We start from the raw sequence: 18,037 nt of genomic DNA, 5'->3' as shown, positions 1-18,037 counted from the left end.
GTCTGTGTATAATGACTGCCTAAAAATGGACCCTACAGGCTTATATATTGAATGTCTAGTTACTAGTTGATATAATATTTGAGCAGGAGTATGATCTTGTTGGAAGAAGTGTCTATCACTGGGTGTGAAACTTCAAAGCTACTTCTCCAGGATTATGCCTGCCCTCCATGACACACCATGCTCTCTGCCACAATAATGGATTTAAGCCTCTAAAGAGTAGGCAGGGCCCATGAAATGCTTCCTCTTATTAAAAATTGCCTTGATCACAGTGCCCCTTTTTAACATACATGTCTAAAATATGTGTAGATATAAATATGTAAACATATATACTTTTTGTAGAACGTCTCATGATTTTTATAAATTAATGCCCTGGCTAGCAAATGCAGCATATTTACAATTTCAGTCACAAAGATTTACACTGTCACACATTGTTCACCAAAGTTTACTCTCATTTCCAGAGACATGACAGTAAGTCAGTGATGCTTTTGAAAAAAAAGGTTTTATTCATATATGCAAAGACAATAGGTAATAGGAACATACTTTTAAGTTTAAAATTAATCTTCCATTTTGAAAGGTTCAGTACTTCTCTCTTCTTTCTCCCTTCTCTTAAATACTTGACTCCAACAAAACAGCAGACAAAAGTTTATTCCCTTACTTTTCTTTAAAGTCATAGAGCAACAATTACATTTGTGCCTCAGAATTTAGGGTATCATTCATAGTAAGTTGGAGATTTAATCACAGAGTGGTACATGCAAGAACATACACTACAAATACACTGAAATAAGGGGACAAACTGTTTTCTGGTATACTGACTTGGTGACATAAAAGAATTTTGACTTCAGATGTAGAATAAAATTAAGAGTTAAAGATCATTAGGGACAGTTGTGATATGAACCTGGGTTCCATTAAGTTAGACTAAGTGGAATCTCCATGTTTAAGGGAAAGGGCTAATATAAGACAGACCAACAAGGCATTTTAAAACTCATGTCCCTGGCAGATCAGATGTTCAGCCAATTGTTTTGGTTAGAAAGGTACTGTTACAGTGCTATATTCCTAAGGCTTAGCCCTGAACCACTCATAACTGTTACTTCTCTACTTTATACCAAGGAGCAATCCTGACTAAATAGGAGCAAGATTGCAAAAGACTGTGGGTACAAAGGTTCTTTGCTGTCATAATGCATAATGTCCAATGATCTAATCTAATCTAAAAACAGATTCATTTTAGCACATTCTTGGGATACATTTATGAAACAAATTTTGTGGTTTAGAATTGTCGAACTGTTTTGGACATATTTTACTTTACAAAGGGAAATACAATAGACTAACAAAACTAAAAATGTATTTACTCTGTAACAACTAATATTTTGAATGTTTTTATAAAAACAATTTCTTTCAGATACTCTGATTAACTTTTAAGTAACATAAAAAATTTTCAGCACTCTTTAATACCAGTATTTTGCACAATTTTAAGACAGCCATTGAGTTTAGCATTTTAAGAAAAAAAGAGTATTATTAACTCACTAAGAATAGCTTATGCACCTAGTGAAGTTTGTCTTGGATTCTTTAAACAAAATTATACCCAGAATTTTAGATATCCTAATTACCATCCCAACCAAATAAATAGGATATATGCATATGCGTGGATTCTAGATAAAGGGTAAAATATTTTGTATAAATGTTAAGACCCACTGATTGGACTGTTAAGAATCTGTTTTCCTGGGTTTAGATAAGGAAGACTTCAATAAAGCTAACTATATATTGAGTTCCACTGATTAAAAATGCAGTTCTAAAAATTCTGCTTTTGTGGCAAATGTTTAGACAAATAATAAATGTAAAGTACAATATTGTAAATACTGTACTACTCAGTACCTTTTGAGAAGTGAAATGCTTGTAGTCAAACTATCAAAATTCTGACCTTTCAAAATAGGTTTATAAAATCCTTTTCTTGAAAATTAGTACTTGCTTTTGAACTCTTAAAATGCCAATTTCAATTAAAAGTCCTTAAGGTAAATCTTAAAAGTTATTCCTTTCAACTAGTTTTCAGTTATTTGGAAATTATTTTTTATCTTTTTTACTTGCAATTATTTTTTCTTTCAACTATATGGTGAACACAGAACCAGTTTCTATATAAACATCTAATGAACAGATTTAACATAAAACTAGGCAATCTAATATAACTTTTATAGTAAGTCTGAGTGATTTGTCAAGTTTTCTGTAATACTGAAAACTTTTCAGCTTCTTTTAATATTCAAAACCAATAACCTCCTGAGATGAGAAAGTTAGCAGAGATGATCAGATTTAAGCACTGCCCGACTTCTTCTAAAGTGATGTACTCTTTTATCCTAGAAAAGACAGAAACAGTTATTTTAAATCATTGAAAATTCCATATTACACTACTGACCAACGAATATGAAACAACCAATGTGTTGTTTTAACTTTAAATATAATAAATGAGGAAAAGGAGATCATCTTGTAGAACTCTGCAACAGTAAATGCACCAACTAATTAGGCTCTATTAAATGATGAAATTAAAAAGGAATCCCAATAAACTCGGAATAGCAGTTACAATTAGTACCATTTTAGATAATGACTTAGCAGGTGAATCAAAGACAGTGGAAAATGTATGTGATTATTAAAACTATTATTTTAAAAAATTTCACCATAATTTATATGTGTGTGTATGCACACACACATTATGTGCCATGGCTCATATATGAACGTCAGAGTTGCTTGCAGGGTCAGTTTCTCTCCTACATCATGTGGGTTCCAGAGTTTAAACATAGGTCATCAAGCTTAGCTGGTAGCAAATGCCCTTATCTACTGAGCTACCTTGTCTTGTCAGCCCAGCCCAGCCCAGCCCAGCCCAGCCAAACCAAACCAACCCAACCCAACCCAACCCAACCATCCAACAAAAATAACATCAAGACTTGGGTCTGGAGAAATGGTCTAGTGACTAAGAACACTTATTCTCACAAAGGATATAGGCTGGAATTCCAGAACCTATGTTTCAGCTCACAAACTGTTAACATCCTCATCTGGCCTCTGTGGCATCAGGCACATAGGTAGTGCAGACATACACACAAAGAAAGCATCAATACATACTGAGAGGGAAGAAGGGGGAGGAAGGGAGGGAGGAGGGTAGAGAGAGAGAACACACATGAGAGCGCCAAAACCTTGTTCCAACAACAACAAAAAACTCTAGTATTGTTTTTATTAACAACTCCATCTGACGGAAACCATACTGAGAACAGTATTCTATAACTTTTGATTAAAAACTAAATCTTGTATATTTAAGGCTCGTCTTTAATCTGTGAAGATATTTCATTTCTTATGAAGTAAAGGTTAAGAAAATGAAAATGTTTTCTCAAGGGGATTGGTCCTAGGAATCCTTTCCCCCATGGATATAAACACCTTCGAGTTGCCCAAATCTCTTATATAAAATGTGTTTGCATGCATATACATTGAAGATAGTCCTGTATACTTTAAATTTTTTTTTCATTTTACCACCTAATACTGAAAGTTTTACTGCTTTGAGGGGGAATAACAACAGAAAGTCTATTCATGTTCAGTATAATTTAAAATATCTGCATATAATCAGTTGAATTCAAGGATACAGGATTCATTGATACAGAAGACTGATAAAGACAGAAAGCCATTTCCTTTAGTCTGTTCTTTATGGAGATGTAGTTATAGGAAAGTGAATCCTTAAAAGGGGAAGTAGGGTTAATAAAATATTTTCTTTTTTACACAATTTAACCAGGTCCTTTTCCTGGGGACCAGATTCTGTTGTTATTAGAGTGACTTCTATGTGGCTAGCAGTGACTCATTTGGTAAAGTACCTGCTGTGCAAACATGACAAAATTCAGATCCCTAGCATTCCCTTAAAAAGGCTGGTAACTGAGGTACACTATGTAATCATAGTCCTCAGGAGTAGAGGCAGACACAGGTAAATCCCTACAGCACATAGGTCAATCAGCCTAACCAAATGGATGAGCTCCAGATTCAGTGGAAGATCCTGCCTCAAAAAGTAAGGTGGCTAGTAATAAAAGACATCCGAAGTCCACCTCTGACTGCCACAAGCACCTTCATATGCATATGTACATAGGAAAACACACACACACACACACACACACACACACACACACACACACACACACACACACCACATAGCCTGTTAATAAGATAAAACCCCACTTAGGCTGGAGTCTAGAAATATAGTCGCAAAGGCACATATTTTTAGAGGGCAGGTAGAAATTAAAATTATGGAACTGAAGTTAAAGAATGGGATTTACCATGGAACTAATCAGTGCATTCAATTACAATAAAACCAGCATTTAATTCATCTTTGGCTCCATAGATAAAGTGTTTGTTCTGTATCAGGACAAAAGTTTGGGACCCTGAGAACATCTACTACAGGCCTCCATACAGCCACTAACACCCCTTGGACATACAGACATACACAGAAGTAAAAGACAAGAGCAGGCCATTGTAATTTTTTATTCCTAACTAAAAGCGGTAGAAATCTTGAGTTCAAAAAGGTTTTTTTCTAATACTAGGTAAAACCTGAATACTGAATACTTTCTGTTTTCAAACAAGTCATTTTATACCTTTAGCACTTTTGGGCAAGTTAACTACTGCAGTTCTATTTTGCAATATGAAGGGGAAAAAAAACCGCTCAATTTTAAATGAGTATCTTTTACTCATGATGCAAACACAGTACTAACTTTGACTGGCTGCCTAAGACTAGAGGTTAGAAATGGAGATAGACTAATAGGCAAGGGTTTTATTTCTGGGATGGCAAGACGTTTTAAATTTGATTTATAGCTGTACAATTCAGTAAATATACTAAAATCCTTTGAATTATATACTTTAAATGACCATTCCATATTATATACCTATTATTAACTTGTTATTTAAGAAAATCTTCCCTTAAATGCAATTTTCTTTCCACTGGACTAAACAATTAATAGCTTTCATATTCAGACTCAAAAGGAAAGGGACCTTACAGACTTTGTGTTCTACTCATCCTAATTTTCTATCTGCAATCTTAGGGGCTGGAAGAACAGCACAGTAGTAAAGCGCAGTCCCTGATTTCTACTTTGCAAACAAAATGACCACAATGAACAGGCAAAACTAGTCTTAAAGAATCATCTGTCCAACCTGGGTGGAAGACCAGAAGCCAAATCTTGGCTAAATTCAAACTTATATTCTCTTCCACTTCAACTCTGGATCAACTTCTATTTCTTTTCACTTGGCTATTTTCAACTTTCTCAGTTTTAGTTCTTTTCTTTCTCTATAATGCTCAAATATGTTAATCAAGCAGTTCTTTTGTTCTCTTAATCCAAGAGTTATAAATTACATTCTGCTTTCAAATTTCTCTTTCACTGTGTGGTCAAAAGTTATTTTCTTATCTGCCAACTCTCACAAACTATTTAAATTACTTGTGTAGGTCAGAGGTTTGCTTTCTTTTGAAAAATTTTTTTATTAGACATATTTATTTACATTTCAAATGTTATTCCCTTTCCCAGTTTCCTGTCCATAAGCCCCCATTTCCTCCCCATCCCCATACGGGTAATTACCCCTATCCATTCCCCTTACTGCCCCTGCCCCCCCCACATTCCCCTGCACTGGGGGTCTAGTCTAACCTTGGCAGGACTAAGGGCTTCCCCTTCCACTGGTGCCCCAAAACAAGGATATTCTCTGCTACATATGCAGTTGGAGCCTGGGTCAGTCCATGTATAGTCTTGTAGTGGTTTAGTCCCTGGGAGCTCTGATTGGTTGGCATTGTTGTTCTTATGGGGTTGCAAGCCCCTTCAGCTCTTTTCTGGAGCCTGATTGTTCTCTACCTTTTTTCATTGCATTGAGATCACTGATATAAGTTGTCCTGGCTACACAGCTTGCTTTAGGATCCTATCTTTGTCTTTTGGAGACTAGAAGGAATTCTAAGGACACTGAACCCACCTGACATTTATGTGAATCTACATTCAAATTCATACTTGCTTGGTAAGTACTTTATTCACTAAGCCATGTGCCCAATGGCTTATAACCCGTTTAACTTCTCAAGTTTTTTTCCCCCTAAAGACAAATTATTTACTCTAAGATATACACCACATCAAATACATTGCTGGGTAAAACTCAACCACCATAAGCTATAATAAACACTTCAATTAGCTGGTTTAAAAATATATACACTACAGAAAAAGGTAATTTTTCAATGTTAAAACACACACACCTTTATTATAATACATACTATTCTTTTCCTACCTTGAAGTAGTCATCTTGAGTAACAAGAGAGTTTCTCAGTCTGTTCTCAGGGTTAAACAGACAAGAGACCACTGTCTGTATGCTTCGGTCCACAGATTTCTGTAACACAAAAATTTGAAGACAATAATTTTATTAACTACAAATGGCTTTTTGAAAGTATGCTAAGCATATCCTACTTATTTTTAAGAAAGTCTTTCATAATGTTGAACTCATGATTTTTAAATATTATTTCTCCAAAGAACACTGGTTTAAAAGCTGAATTTATTAAAGCATGTTATTTCCCTTGAAGCATTTATTTTTCCTATTACAACCAGCTTTAATATTTCAAAAAATGTATCCAGAATGAAATGTCAGTTTAATTGTACAAGCTACTTTAATTTATATGTACATACGTACAGACGTATATATGTATGTGCCTTAAACTTGCTATGTAGCTAAAGCTGATTTTGAACTTGATTTCTACCTCTCTAACGTTGTACACCATTATACCACCTTATTTTTCAAATCTTAATAATGTAGAACATGGATCAAATCAGGTGATGTATTACCTTATTTTTCAGTAGTTTTGTTTTTGTTTTTACTAATGAACACAGATGGGAGATGTACTCAATGAAATTTTACATTATACACATTCCCAACATACCAACTGCTTTATTCAGTCAACCATATGAATTAGAATTTTGAAGTGAGAATATGTTCACTATCAAATAATCGTTTTTAAAAGCCTATATGGTAGAATACCACAAATGGTACATATTACTAAAAACTGTAAATTATAAAATACTTGGCAAATATAGTTCACACTCATTGTAGAAACTGGCCAATGAATTCTACTAAGTCATACTAACCAACAATACCTAAAATATGTTTAAGAAAAAATATAATTAGAACAGAGGATATGACAAGGGAATCAAAACTCTATGTTTGGCGTGTTGTCATCTTGTACATTAATTGCAGTTAACTTTCATTTTTTTTTTTTTGGTTCTTTTTATTCGGAGCTGGGGACCGAACCCAGGGCCTTGCGCTTCCTAGGCAAGTGCTCTACCACTGAGCTAAATCCCCAACCCCGTTAACTTTCATTTTTAAATCTGGGCAAACAGATCTACTTGTCAAAGAACCATTAATAAAAATATAAAAATCAGTAAACAAAATTAGATTTTTGCCTTTTGTGGGCCATTTCCAGAGGCTGGAGCAGCATCATGAACTGAGCATTCATTGGGCAAAAGGTCAGCTCCTGGATCAACTTCACTGCAATGGTAGTTAACAGTTGTATAAGCCTATATTAAAATGATGAAAAAGTGTAATTAAAAAGACATACATTCTAAGTCATCTGTTTTTCAAAATGTTAAGCTATTTTAGAAATGGTTTTAAACTAAAAGGCTAAAATTAAGTTTTATTTTAAAATGTCCTCTGTCAACACTATCAGAATCAGGATTCTTATAAAAGTATAATGTAGTAATGGAGTATGGGAGAATTTTCTTGATATAGTTTTAAAATATCCAATTTTCATGAAAGTTAACAAGAGCTTTGGTGTTTTACAGTTAGTATTTTCCTTTATTCCTTTCATAAAACGTTATTAGTGGTAAAGTATTTGTCTGGCCCTATACATTTTCTCTAACTAGCACAGTTAGAGGCAGATTCTAGAAAGAACAAATGCTAATTCTGAATCTAATATTAAAACTACTTTTTATGGATTATATATCATACCAACAAATAACCAAAAACTTATTATACATGAAGCAGTCACTGTGCGTAGGCATACAAAAATAGTGTACAAAAAAAAAAAAGCAGTTTCTCTCTCATGTGTATTATGTAACTGAGGTAAAAGAAAGTAAAATATGTATTACAAAAAGGTAATCAAATATAAACACATACAATATGGTAAAGAAATATATTAGAAAATACTGTAAGACTAATAAGAGTATGCTCAGCTAATTCATTTTACCGGAGGTATAACATAACTCCTCTGCTCTCCAGCAGGCCACTGCGGTGGCATCTTAAGAAAAGGAAACAAAGATTACTCAATCCCACATTTTTACAAAAGAGGTGATAACACAATATTAAAGTACTCATCATGCCGGCTAATTTCTTATTATAAAACAGGACTAAAGATAGATACCCTTTAGCTTCTGCTATCTGTGTACTTCTCATTTTCTTTTATATATAAAGCCTTCCATTTTCTCAGAAGTTGGCATTCAGGAAAATTTAAAACTGTAGTGGCTCTTAGAAATTATCACTACAGCTATAGCCATGGGTCATAAATATGGTCACATCTATTGGAAGAAATTTATGGAACTACACTTTCACAGCATCCAGCACAATTAAACACGATCAAACAGACTCTGGATGCTGTAAGAACTGGGTAGTATTTTATTTCAACCTACCCTATAAAAATTTATAAAATTCAGCTTGGATTTTTCAGGTTTTGACAGAAGTGAAAGAATGCATGCTGAAATAGAAGATAATGAATTTTTGTAAATAGTCTGAACAAAATTTTTTCCTTGTCAAAGTAATTAATCTCTAAATAATATTGATGCTTGAATTATAGACTATTTTCCTTTAATTTTAAATAGATAATATGTGTCAATTTTATATAAACACAGACTATACTAATATCCCAAATTATTTTTCTTTCCCTTAAGATATCTGATAATTCAAGTCCCTTCACTTGGGGCTCAGGGAACCCTGGGGAAGAATAGGCAGAAAGTATAAGAACGGAGGGGATGGAGGACACTAAGAAAACAAGGCCTTCTAAATCAACACGATCAAAGATCACATGAACTCACAGGGACAGATTCAGCATGCACTAGGTCTTCTGCATATATAGATGTTATGGCTTCCAGTTTAGTGTTTTTATGAGATTCATGTGTTTGTGAAGTTTTTGTACCATCTCTTGGGCTCTTTTCCTTCCATTTATTTTGTTCAATTCTGATTTTTTTCAGAAATTCAGTAATTTCTGATTACTTTTGTTTTGATTTTATTGTAGTATTATCCCTTATGTGGTGGTGTAAGCAAGCCCCAAATAAGTGCTTTTTAAGAACTGGTGTGGCCATTGTCTCTCTTCTTCACAGCAATAGAACACTAAGACACCTTAGAAACCTGTTTATAAGGAGTGGGTAAGAATGGGATGGAACTGGGGAGGAACTACAGGAAGAAGAAACTAAAATCAGTATAGTACGTGAGAAAAAATTTTTCAATAAAAGAAAAAAAATACCTGATAATTATAAACAGGCAGCTGATATCCAGTGATGACCTGAACTGGTGAACTCGGATAAGGAGGATATGCCTGAGAATATAGTTCACAGAAAAAAAATAGATAATAAAATAAATTTGAGAAAATAAGAGTATCATTCACAATACAACAAAAAGCAAATTTTCTTTCTATATATAACAATACTATAAGTAGAAATATAGATGCTAAATAAATGACTGGCTTTACAAAGATAATTATTTGTCAAATAGGAAGGAAGAAAAGACAATGTTAACGCTGCTTTTCCAAACCAATAACTACCTTAGGAGGCCATCATACACTGATTATATAGTTCTAGTAGGGGAGTTAAATTAATATACCTTCAGTTTCTTTATAAAAACACTTTTGTACAGTATCATTAGCAGCAACATTAGCAAATAATATCTAATATACTGCTGGTATTTATGCTTTTCTTCTGTATTTAATTTCTAAAGGTTAAGGGAATTATAATCTCAAACTAGAAAAATGGCAAATCCTATACTTTTATTTATTGACTAAAGACAAGTAGGTCACATATGGACCTTGCATCAGTTAGAATAGAAAATTTCTTCTAAGTCATTATTTATAGCAAGAAAGATAAGATACAGTCTATATTCCACATATAAAATATATAGGAATTTTACTATTATCTTTTTCTTCTCTGGCAAAAATATCTCTCAAATTGAAAAAGTAAAATGTACCAATTCATCAATAGGCATAGTAAGCACAAAAATTTAAGTTTAACCAATTTCAGAAAAATTAAATGCAAGGGACATGATTTATAGAAAAAAATCCCTATCAATTTTAGAACCAAAATAAACTTAGATGTCAACAACTTACACAAGGAGGCATTTGGAAAGCACTTCAAGTAAAAAATAGACTAACTGATGGGGGCCTTTGGGAAGATATCAACTAAGAGAACTTACAAATTGTTTCTGAATACTTAAAAACATTTTCAAATTAAAAAATGTTTTTTACAAGAAAAAATAGTACAATTCTTTTATATATATATTCTTCTGTATGTCTTAATGTGGCTACCAAGGTCCTGGGATAAAAGCTTATAAACTGTAGAGAGGCAGATTTCAGCATAAAAAGCCCTAAGAACAAGAGAGTAGTAACAAAATACTAATTACTTGGAAGTATTCTAGTAAGGAGTGGAGTGTGTTATCACTTAACAGCCAAACTGTGCATATAATTTCAGAGCTTAAGACGACCATTAAATACATGATTAAAATGCAGGCAACTTTTACCTGAACATACTGAGTGATAGGATTCATCATGGTTGGAGGCTGCATGTATGTCTCAGCATTTGGACTACTCCAAACACTCTGGAACTGTGGCGGAGGAGGAGGATTAAAAATCAAAGGACGTGGCTGCACATGATAAGTACCTTTAAAAAAGTAAAAAGAACAAAAGTTACACTGAGTTCTCTGAAAACCTAAGCAGTTTCATCAAGAAAACTTCTGGTTTTACTTACATAAATTTTGTTTCCTGATTGCAGGGCCCAGTTTCAGCTTTTTGCCATGGAAATTAATCTGTGACTGAAAACAGTAGCAAATGATAATTTAACCTTTCATTTCCAAGACTTTGGCAAACTACTGTGCTCAGCCTTACTTTAACCAAAGTGTCATAATGCATCAAATTCTGTTTCTAACTCTGTCTCCACTTGATTAAGCTAGAGGCCTCCAAGCAAGCAGGTTCTGACAAGTTACAGAAGATTATATTTTGATTTTAAGCAGAGAGGAAGCATATTTTCTCTGTATTTTATAGAAGATTGATTATCCAGGACTTACTCAACACTAAAGCACCACTAAGGAAGACTTTTACAGAAAACTATGACTTACTTCTACTATCTTCTGCACATCCACGTCATTATAAAATGAGACAAATCCATAGCTAGAAAGACAAATGAAATACAAAATCATAACTACATAGTACTATGGTTTAGACCTAGCATTCTATGTAATAGAAAGTGATAATGAAAGATCAATATATTATGATAAATATGCTGAGACAGAGAACAGATCCTCTATAATATCATTGCTGTTTCCTTAATAATATGTCACAATGTGCTAATATTAACATTAATTGACCAAGGTATATTATCTAAGGCAAGACAGCTAAAATTTAAGAGTGTGGAATATGCTGAGAAAATAACTATTTAATAACCCATTTGTGCAAAATAGAAAATATTGAAATACAAGTAGTAGCAAAAGAACTGATTTTAAAATAACCTTTGTCTATAAATTATCAAAAGCAACAATTTCATTAGTTAGTATGCCCATTTTCAGTCTTGTCTAACATTCAAGCAGTTCTCTAGTCATACTTAGTTCTGTAAGTAGTAGCTTGTATCAAGATGTTTACACACCCCTTCGACACACCAGTTCGATCAGTGATTATCTTCACTTCTTTTACTGAGCCATATCTGGCAAAGAAACTCCTGATTTCGGTTTCATCCATCTACGGAAAAGAATTGAATTTCAAGAGTAAAAATTAAGCATTAAAAAGTTCTAATTGTAAAAATGATATTTGATTATGTGAAAGTCAATCTCTATCTGCAATCTATTCTACTTTGTTGAGTGTACTTTTAGTTTCTATGTATTAAAACCAAACCTGCATAAATTTTAAAACAACAGAAAACCCTTTTAGGTCTACACATCAGCTTCCATTGTCCACAACATTTTAAGTAGTTAATTTATTGAGCTAGATCTCAACTATGTTGCCCAGGCACCTCTTGGAACTTCTGGGCTCAAGCACTCCTCCCTCCTCTTCCCACCCCAACACTACTTGGCTTTATAATTTTATTTTAAAGTTTGAATGAGATATGAATACAATACCCTAACATCAATTCCACCAACAAAAACAGTGTTTGGCATGATTTTGCCTTCTGGCAAAACGTATCCTTGACTGGTGGTTGCTGATGAAGACTGAGTGCTGGCCTCTCTGGAGACAGCTGAATTTGGAGCCTCAGAAGTTGTGGCAGACTGAAATTTTGAAAATAGACAATTTTAAATATATATGCATATATGCTCACACATGTATATACATACATCACAAATTATGTAAAACATTTCTTTTGTATTTAACCTAAATTAGTGTTACTCTAGCTGGTAATACAGTGTAGTTTAGCTTCAGGACTTAAAGCAATTAGAGAACTGGCATGGAAATTAAAGAATGTAGTACTTTCAGAAATATCCTTCTTACTATTTTTTTTTAAAACAAGTGTGGTAGTTTGAATTAAGAATGGCACCCATAAGAATTAGGAGGTATGGTCTAATTAGGAGGTTGGAGGAAGTTATGTCACTGGAGATAGGTCTCAAAAGGCCAAGCCAGGCTCAGAGGCTCTCTACTTGTCTGTGGAGCTGTATGTAAAACTCTTAGCTCTCTTTTCAGTATCATGTCCACTTTTATGTGCCATGCTTTGGCCATGTTGATAATGAACTAAAACTCTGAAACTGAAAGCAAAACCCACGTTTTCTTTTTTAGTATATGTGCTGCCGAAGCGAGCACCCATGTTTTCTTTTTTAAGAGTTGTTGTGGTCATGGTATCTTTTCACAGCAACAGAACACTAAGACAACACATTTCTTAAATATGTATAAGCATTTTGTCTTTTATGTAAGTGCACCATGTGTGTGCTAGTGCCCGCAGAAGCCAGAGAGATTTGGATCTCCTAGAACTAAAGTTATAATTGTGAACTGTCATAAGGGTCCTCTGCCAAGAGCAGTAAAAATGCTGTTAATCACTGATTCATCTCGCTGGGCCCTTCATGTCACCTTTTACACTATATTGTGAGAAAAATGCCAACTTTACAGTTTATGAAAATATTTTGTTTGATGAGGTGGGTGAAAAGTTCTGATCTATGACAACTAAAACCATTATGCAAATAGTATCAAATTTTAATTTTACTGGGTATGTTAAATCAAAAGCATATTAAAACTCCAAAGTAAACAAAACAGCTCTTCAAACCCCCAAACAGAAAAGTATCAAACTCTTAAATCAATCTTTTTCCTTTGCCTTTCTGTTATCAAATTAATATAAATCTTAACACTGCCATATTAATGTCCGACTGACTTTAGAAATAAATGAATTCTGTTCCTATTCCTTAATACTACTGTGTTTAATGCATGTTTTGAAATAGCCGTTTCTTAAATAACACCATTTAAGCCCCACTGCCACCTTGAAATTTTCAGAGGTTAGTAGAAACAACACCATCTTTTATTTTCAGAAAGTCTATACATACAACTCATTTTTTCTTGATTTTGATCCAAACTCTCTTCAATCAACATTCAGTAGATTCTTAATTGGTTAACATGAATTTTTCTAAGTAGAACTTATAGGGAATGTGTGTATGGAAGAGGCAATACAACAGAGCACAACAGAAATGGACTTAGTCAAAACACCTACATTTATGTCTTACTAAGTTGTAAGCAGCGTGCTTACCAGAGTTTATCTCTGACAGATTACTCTGAGAATGACTAAAATACTGTATTTGAATGTTTCAATGAAGTTAGAAAAGTCTCCCCCCTCTAAATTTTACTATCTTAGCTGACTTTATTAACTCGAAATCGATTTATGAAATTTAATAGGTAAATACTGAATATTAAGGGAAAACTAGAATACATAACTTGTTTATATATCAAGAAGCTAAAAATGTCAATTAGTTTTTAAAAGATTAACTTAATAAAAACTAGAGATGAAAAATTGTCAAATTTTTTGCTTTTATCTACTTAAGTCCATATTTGCTGTTTTGTTTTCCTACATGAGAATTACCTTCTTCCTTTGAACAGTAAATCCCCTTTGTGATATTTCATGCTAATGAAATGGCAGGGAGTAAGATTATTAAATTTTTTCCTTCTTTTACTATCTTTCAATTTAAGTTTTATTCTAAATGTAACTATTATATATGCTATGCATCTTGGACTACTTAGAACCTGACTTGATTTGATTTCCTAACAGACAATCTATCCATCTCTACTCAATTTTTTATTCAAAAATAAACTCAAAACATAAAAGAGTTCTCTAATTTTTATAGGATTCCATTTCTCAATTTCCCCTTCTTGTATGGATAAATTTAGAATATATTTGCATTTGATGGTTCTTTTTACTGGTGTCTGTACCACAATACATGGATAGATTTCAACTTAGAAGTATAATATTTCACCAGTTAACCAGAGTATAAGTAAGTTATAATGCACCGATTCTCAGTACTGCGGGGGTACTTATTAAATGTCTAGGAACATTTCTGGATGTCACCAGTGAAGTAAACTTGTGGCATCTGGTAGGCAGCCAGGGATATTTCCGTAATAAAGGATTCCCATAACAAAGCATTACTGGGACCAAAACCTGTACAGGGATGTGATGAAAAATCCTGTTATGGTTACCTCTACAACTAAAGATCAAAATAATTGTTTGGGAGAACTTGCTTTTCATTGTTCTAAATGTTAGTTTCCTTGCTTAAAAAAATTAGAAAAAAAAAAACAAAAAACCTCAAATGTCTAATTGTATTCTTTATACAAAAGTAAAATGAATGTTTGAGAAAAGTTTAATGAGAAGGAAAATAAAGCATTAAATATTATAGGATGGTTGATTTGGGCTTAAACTACCTGTTTCACCAGAGCAAATATAAAATTGGTTTCATCTTAATAGTGTAATATGTACTAAAGAAAGCAAGCCATATCCTGGTCCTTACCCAGTAGGTGGCACTCAAAACCAAGAAAGCAAAGAACTCCATTTTAATAAGACCTAATGCCTACTGTATGCTTAATATTGTTTTATTTAAAATACCCACGACAGATAAATGCTTTAGTTACTTCTTTTAAAATATGATCAAAACCACTCTACAACCAAATACTTGTAAGTCAAACTTTGATGTTCAAGAAAGTGTAAGTTTTAAAGTTAAGAGATAGGGTCTTATTATGTAACTCTGGCTGGCCTGAAGCTTGCTATGTAGACCAGACTGTCTTCAAAGTCATGCCTCTATTTCTGGAGTACAACAGATTTTTAAAGGATGTCTTACATTGCCAAAGTTGACTTGAATTTCTAAAGGGCTCAAGTGATTCTCTTGCCGCTGGTCCCCACTAACCCCAATAGTTGAGATTTTCCCCACACCTACATGCCCCCTGCTGACCCTGGTGGAAAAGTATAACCTTACCCACCAATAGACTGTAATAGCATACTGAAAAGAAACTGTATTAAACTTAAGGCAAATTAATTATATCTCCAAATGAGCTATGAGTTAATGAGAAATATTAGAATACCAGCAATGAACTTGTTGGCTAGCACACACACTTTCCTACTATGTACAGTAACATATTCCATTATATTTGAATATCCACACATCAAATATTGCTAGAAGCTGAGAATAGATATTAAAAGATTTCAGGATAACGTTTTTGAAATGTAAGTCAATCACTATGCTAAGCAAATTTCCATGTATGTCCCAAATACTACCCAATATAAAGCCTGAAGTCATGACATTTCTGACACTAATGTAGTGAGTAAACTGTCCAGTATTGTGCGATCTTAATTATTGTGATAGATAATTCACAATTATGATTCACAATTTTTACAAATGATTACTAAAGTCCAACTGAATTTTAACATCTGTTGTAAACTGTATAAATTTATTCCTTTACCTTTAAAATGAAAAAAATTATAAACGAGACGCAACATCCAAGGGATTTGTGACTAAATGGCCATCAGCGTTTGCAGTACTGATTCTGAGGCAGAGTCTTACTGTGTAGCCTAAGCTAGCCTGGAAGCTACAAAGCCAGTGTCCTGGGGTGGGGTAGGGATTTCAGCAGGTGTCCTGTCAAGCTATCCCCTCCTTCACCCTTCCCCCAACCCCACTCAGGCCTCTGGCTCCTCCCCATCCCACGCACACCAGAAGCTAAACACTCAAGCTGACGCCAAGCCTCCTCCACCGCTCAGCCACCACTGTCGACAAGGCCTGGCCAATGGCGGCCTGCGAAGGCCCCGCCTCCAGCCTCCCAATAACCAAACTTGCTGAGTCACAGGAGACACAGCTGCCATCCAGAAGTCCACAGGCCCTGCCGCTGCCAGCCTAGGCGCCACCTGGCGGAGGAGCCCGCGCCCGCTCCTACCCGGAAGCCGCCCCTGACTAGGGCCTGGGCCGCAGGGTGGGGGCTGGGTGGCGGCCGGCGTGACCCAAGGCCTACTCCTGCAGTCACCTCCGCCCAAAGGCGGGAAAGGGCTGTCACGTGACGCCCAGGTCGTGCACGTGGCCCACCCTGGAGCAGCCCGAGGTCTCCAGGGCTGCCCGAGGCCACCGGCCTCCCGCCATCTCCCCGGGGCCCCTCAGTGCTTGTGTAGGCCGCAAAGTCAGCAAGGCCATGACTCCCGCCCTCCAGGCCTTACCCTGGGGGCTGTCCGGTGGGAGAACCCAGAACCGGAAATACGAAGGAACCCCTTTTTGCCTTCTCCCCCATTTCTTCGTGCTACATCAAAAAAGCCGAATTTCAACCTCCGTGTAAGGAGTCTGTGGCTTTGGGCTGGTCTTGCACTGTCACCCAGGGCCTGCCCTCGACTCACCATGATGGCGGCCGGAGGTCCGGTGGAAAAAAACTCGAAGGTGGCACAGAAGCCACGCGGCTAGCAGCTACTCGGGGCAGCTGCGGAGTGGCTGCCTGGCCGCCAACGGGCAAAACGCCGCGGCGGCGGTGGAAGGAGAGCCAAGGGCCTCGGAGACAGCGGAGCCGTGAAGCGAGCGTGGCGAGAGTCGCCGAGTCACTGAGGCGTGGGCGGCGCGCCCCCGGGGATGACTGTGCGTGGCTGGCCTCGTGGTGGGCTTCAGCCAATGGGCTGCAGCGCTCGGCCCTCGCGCGGGGGGGCCTGGGGGGACCCACGTCGCCCACGAGTACGTGAGGGGTGCGCATGGGGCATGCGCGAGGTACAGTGCTGGGGGCCGAGGTAGGCCCGAGCCCCACAGACAGACAGATGTACAGACTCACGCCACTCCCCCGCCCCCCAGAACCTTGAAACACGTCCTGTGCAGAGCTGTGGTCAGAGTTCTGTCAGGAAAGCATTTATTCAGGTCATTCCCTCAAAATGGCGCCTTGAGTACATATTGGGTTATCCCGTTGGAAAAGCCCGGCGACCGAATGGAAAAGTAACGAAATGCACCTAGAAATAGAAAATAACAGGCACGTCTAGACAGAAGGCCTCGCCTGGCCGGACCCCTTCGCCCCTTTTGCCAGCCACATTTAGGAGTTTGAGTCCAGTTCCGTTTTGGAGGACATGCTCACAGGCTGGCCCTTCAGCCATCAGGACTTTTTTCCCCCCGTTTTTTCCCCTTTTCGGGTAAGTGCCTGAATTATCAGGTACAAGGGACACAGCAGTGAACACGCACGAGAATATTTCTCCCCTCGTGGCATTTAAGTTGTGATGCGAGCGTTTCTTGTAGGCTTTACAGAAATAAGCTAGGCCGGCTGAGAGAATTCTAGAACATTCTCAAGGTCGGAGAAATGGGGCCTACCTACAGCAAAGCCGCGCTGTAGGGTGGTTGGTGGAGATAATCTCGTATC

The 18,037-nt window shown here is 36.2% G+C and overlaps 1 protein-coding gene across 2 annotated transcripts; it reads right to left on the bottom strand.

The window, feature by feature from the left end:
• Positions 1 to 480: 480 nt before the first annotated feature.
• Dazl (deleted in azoospermia-like) lies at positions 481 to 17,245 on the bottom strand. Of its 2 annotated transcripts, NM_001413924.1 has the most exon segments (11): positions 481 to 2,342; positions 6,265 to 6,363; positions 7,428 to 7,541; positions 8,210 to 8,260; positions 9,479 to 9,550; positions 10,744 to 10,883; positions 10,971 to 11,034; positions 11,338 to 11,389; positions 11,862 to 11,953; positions 12,331 to 12,477; positions 17,046 to 17,245. In NM_001413924.1, coding segments are annotated over 11 exon segments (897 nt in total). In that variant the 5' UTR covers positions 17,049 to 17,245; the 3' UTR covers positions 481 to 2,279.
• Positions 17,246 to 18,037: the final 792 nt, after the last annotated feature.

This window comes from Rattus norvegicus, chromosome 9 (assembly GCF_021556685.1).
Source record: "Rattus norvegicus strain SHRSP/BbbUtx chromosome 9, alternate assembly SHRSP_T2T, whole genome shotgun sequence".
Taxonomy (NCBI): Eukaryota; Metazoa; Chordata; class Mammalia; order Rodentia; family Muridae; genus Rattus; species Rattus norvegicus.
Note: the sequence above shows the minus strand (reverse complement) of the source record. Positions and strands in the feature narration are given on the sequence as shown.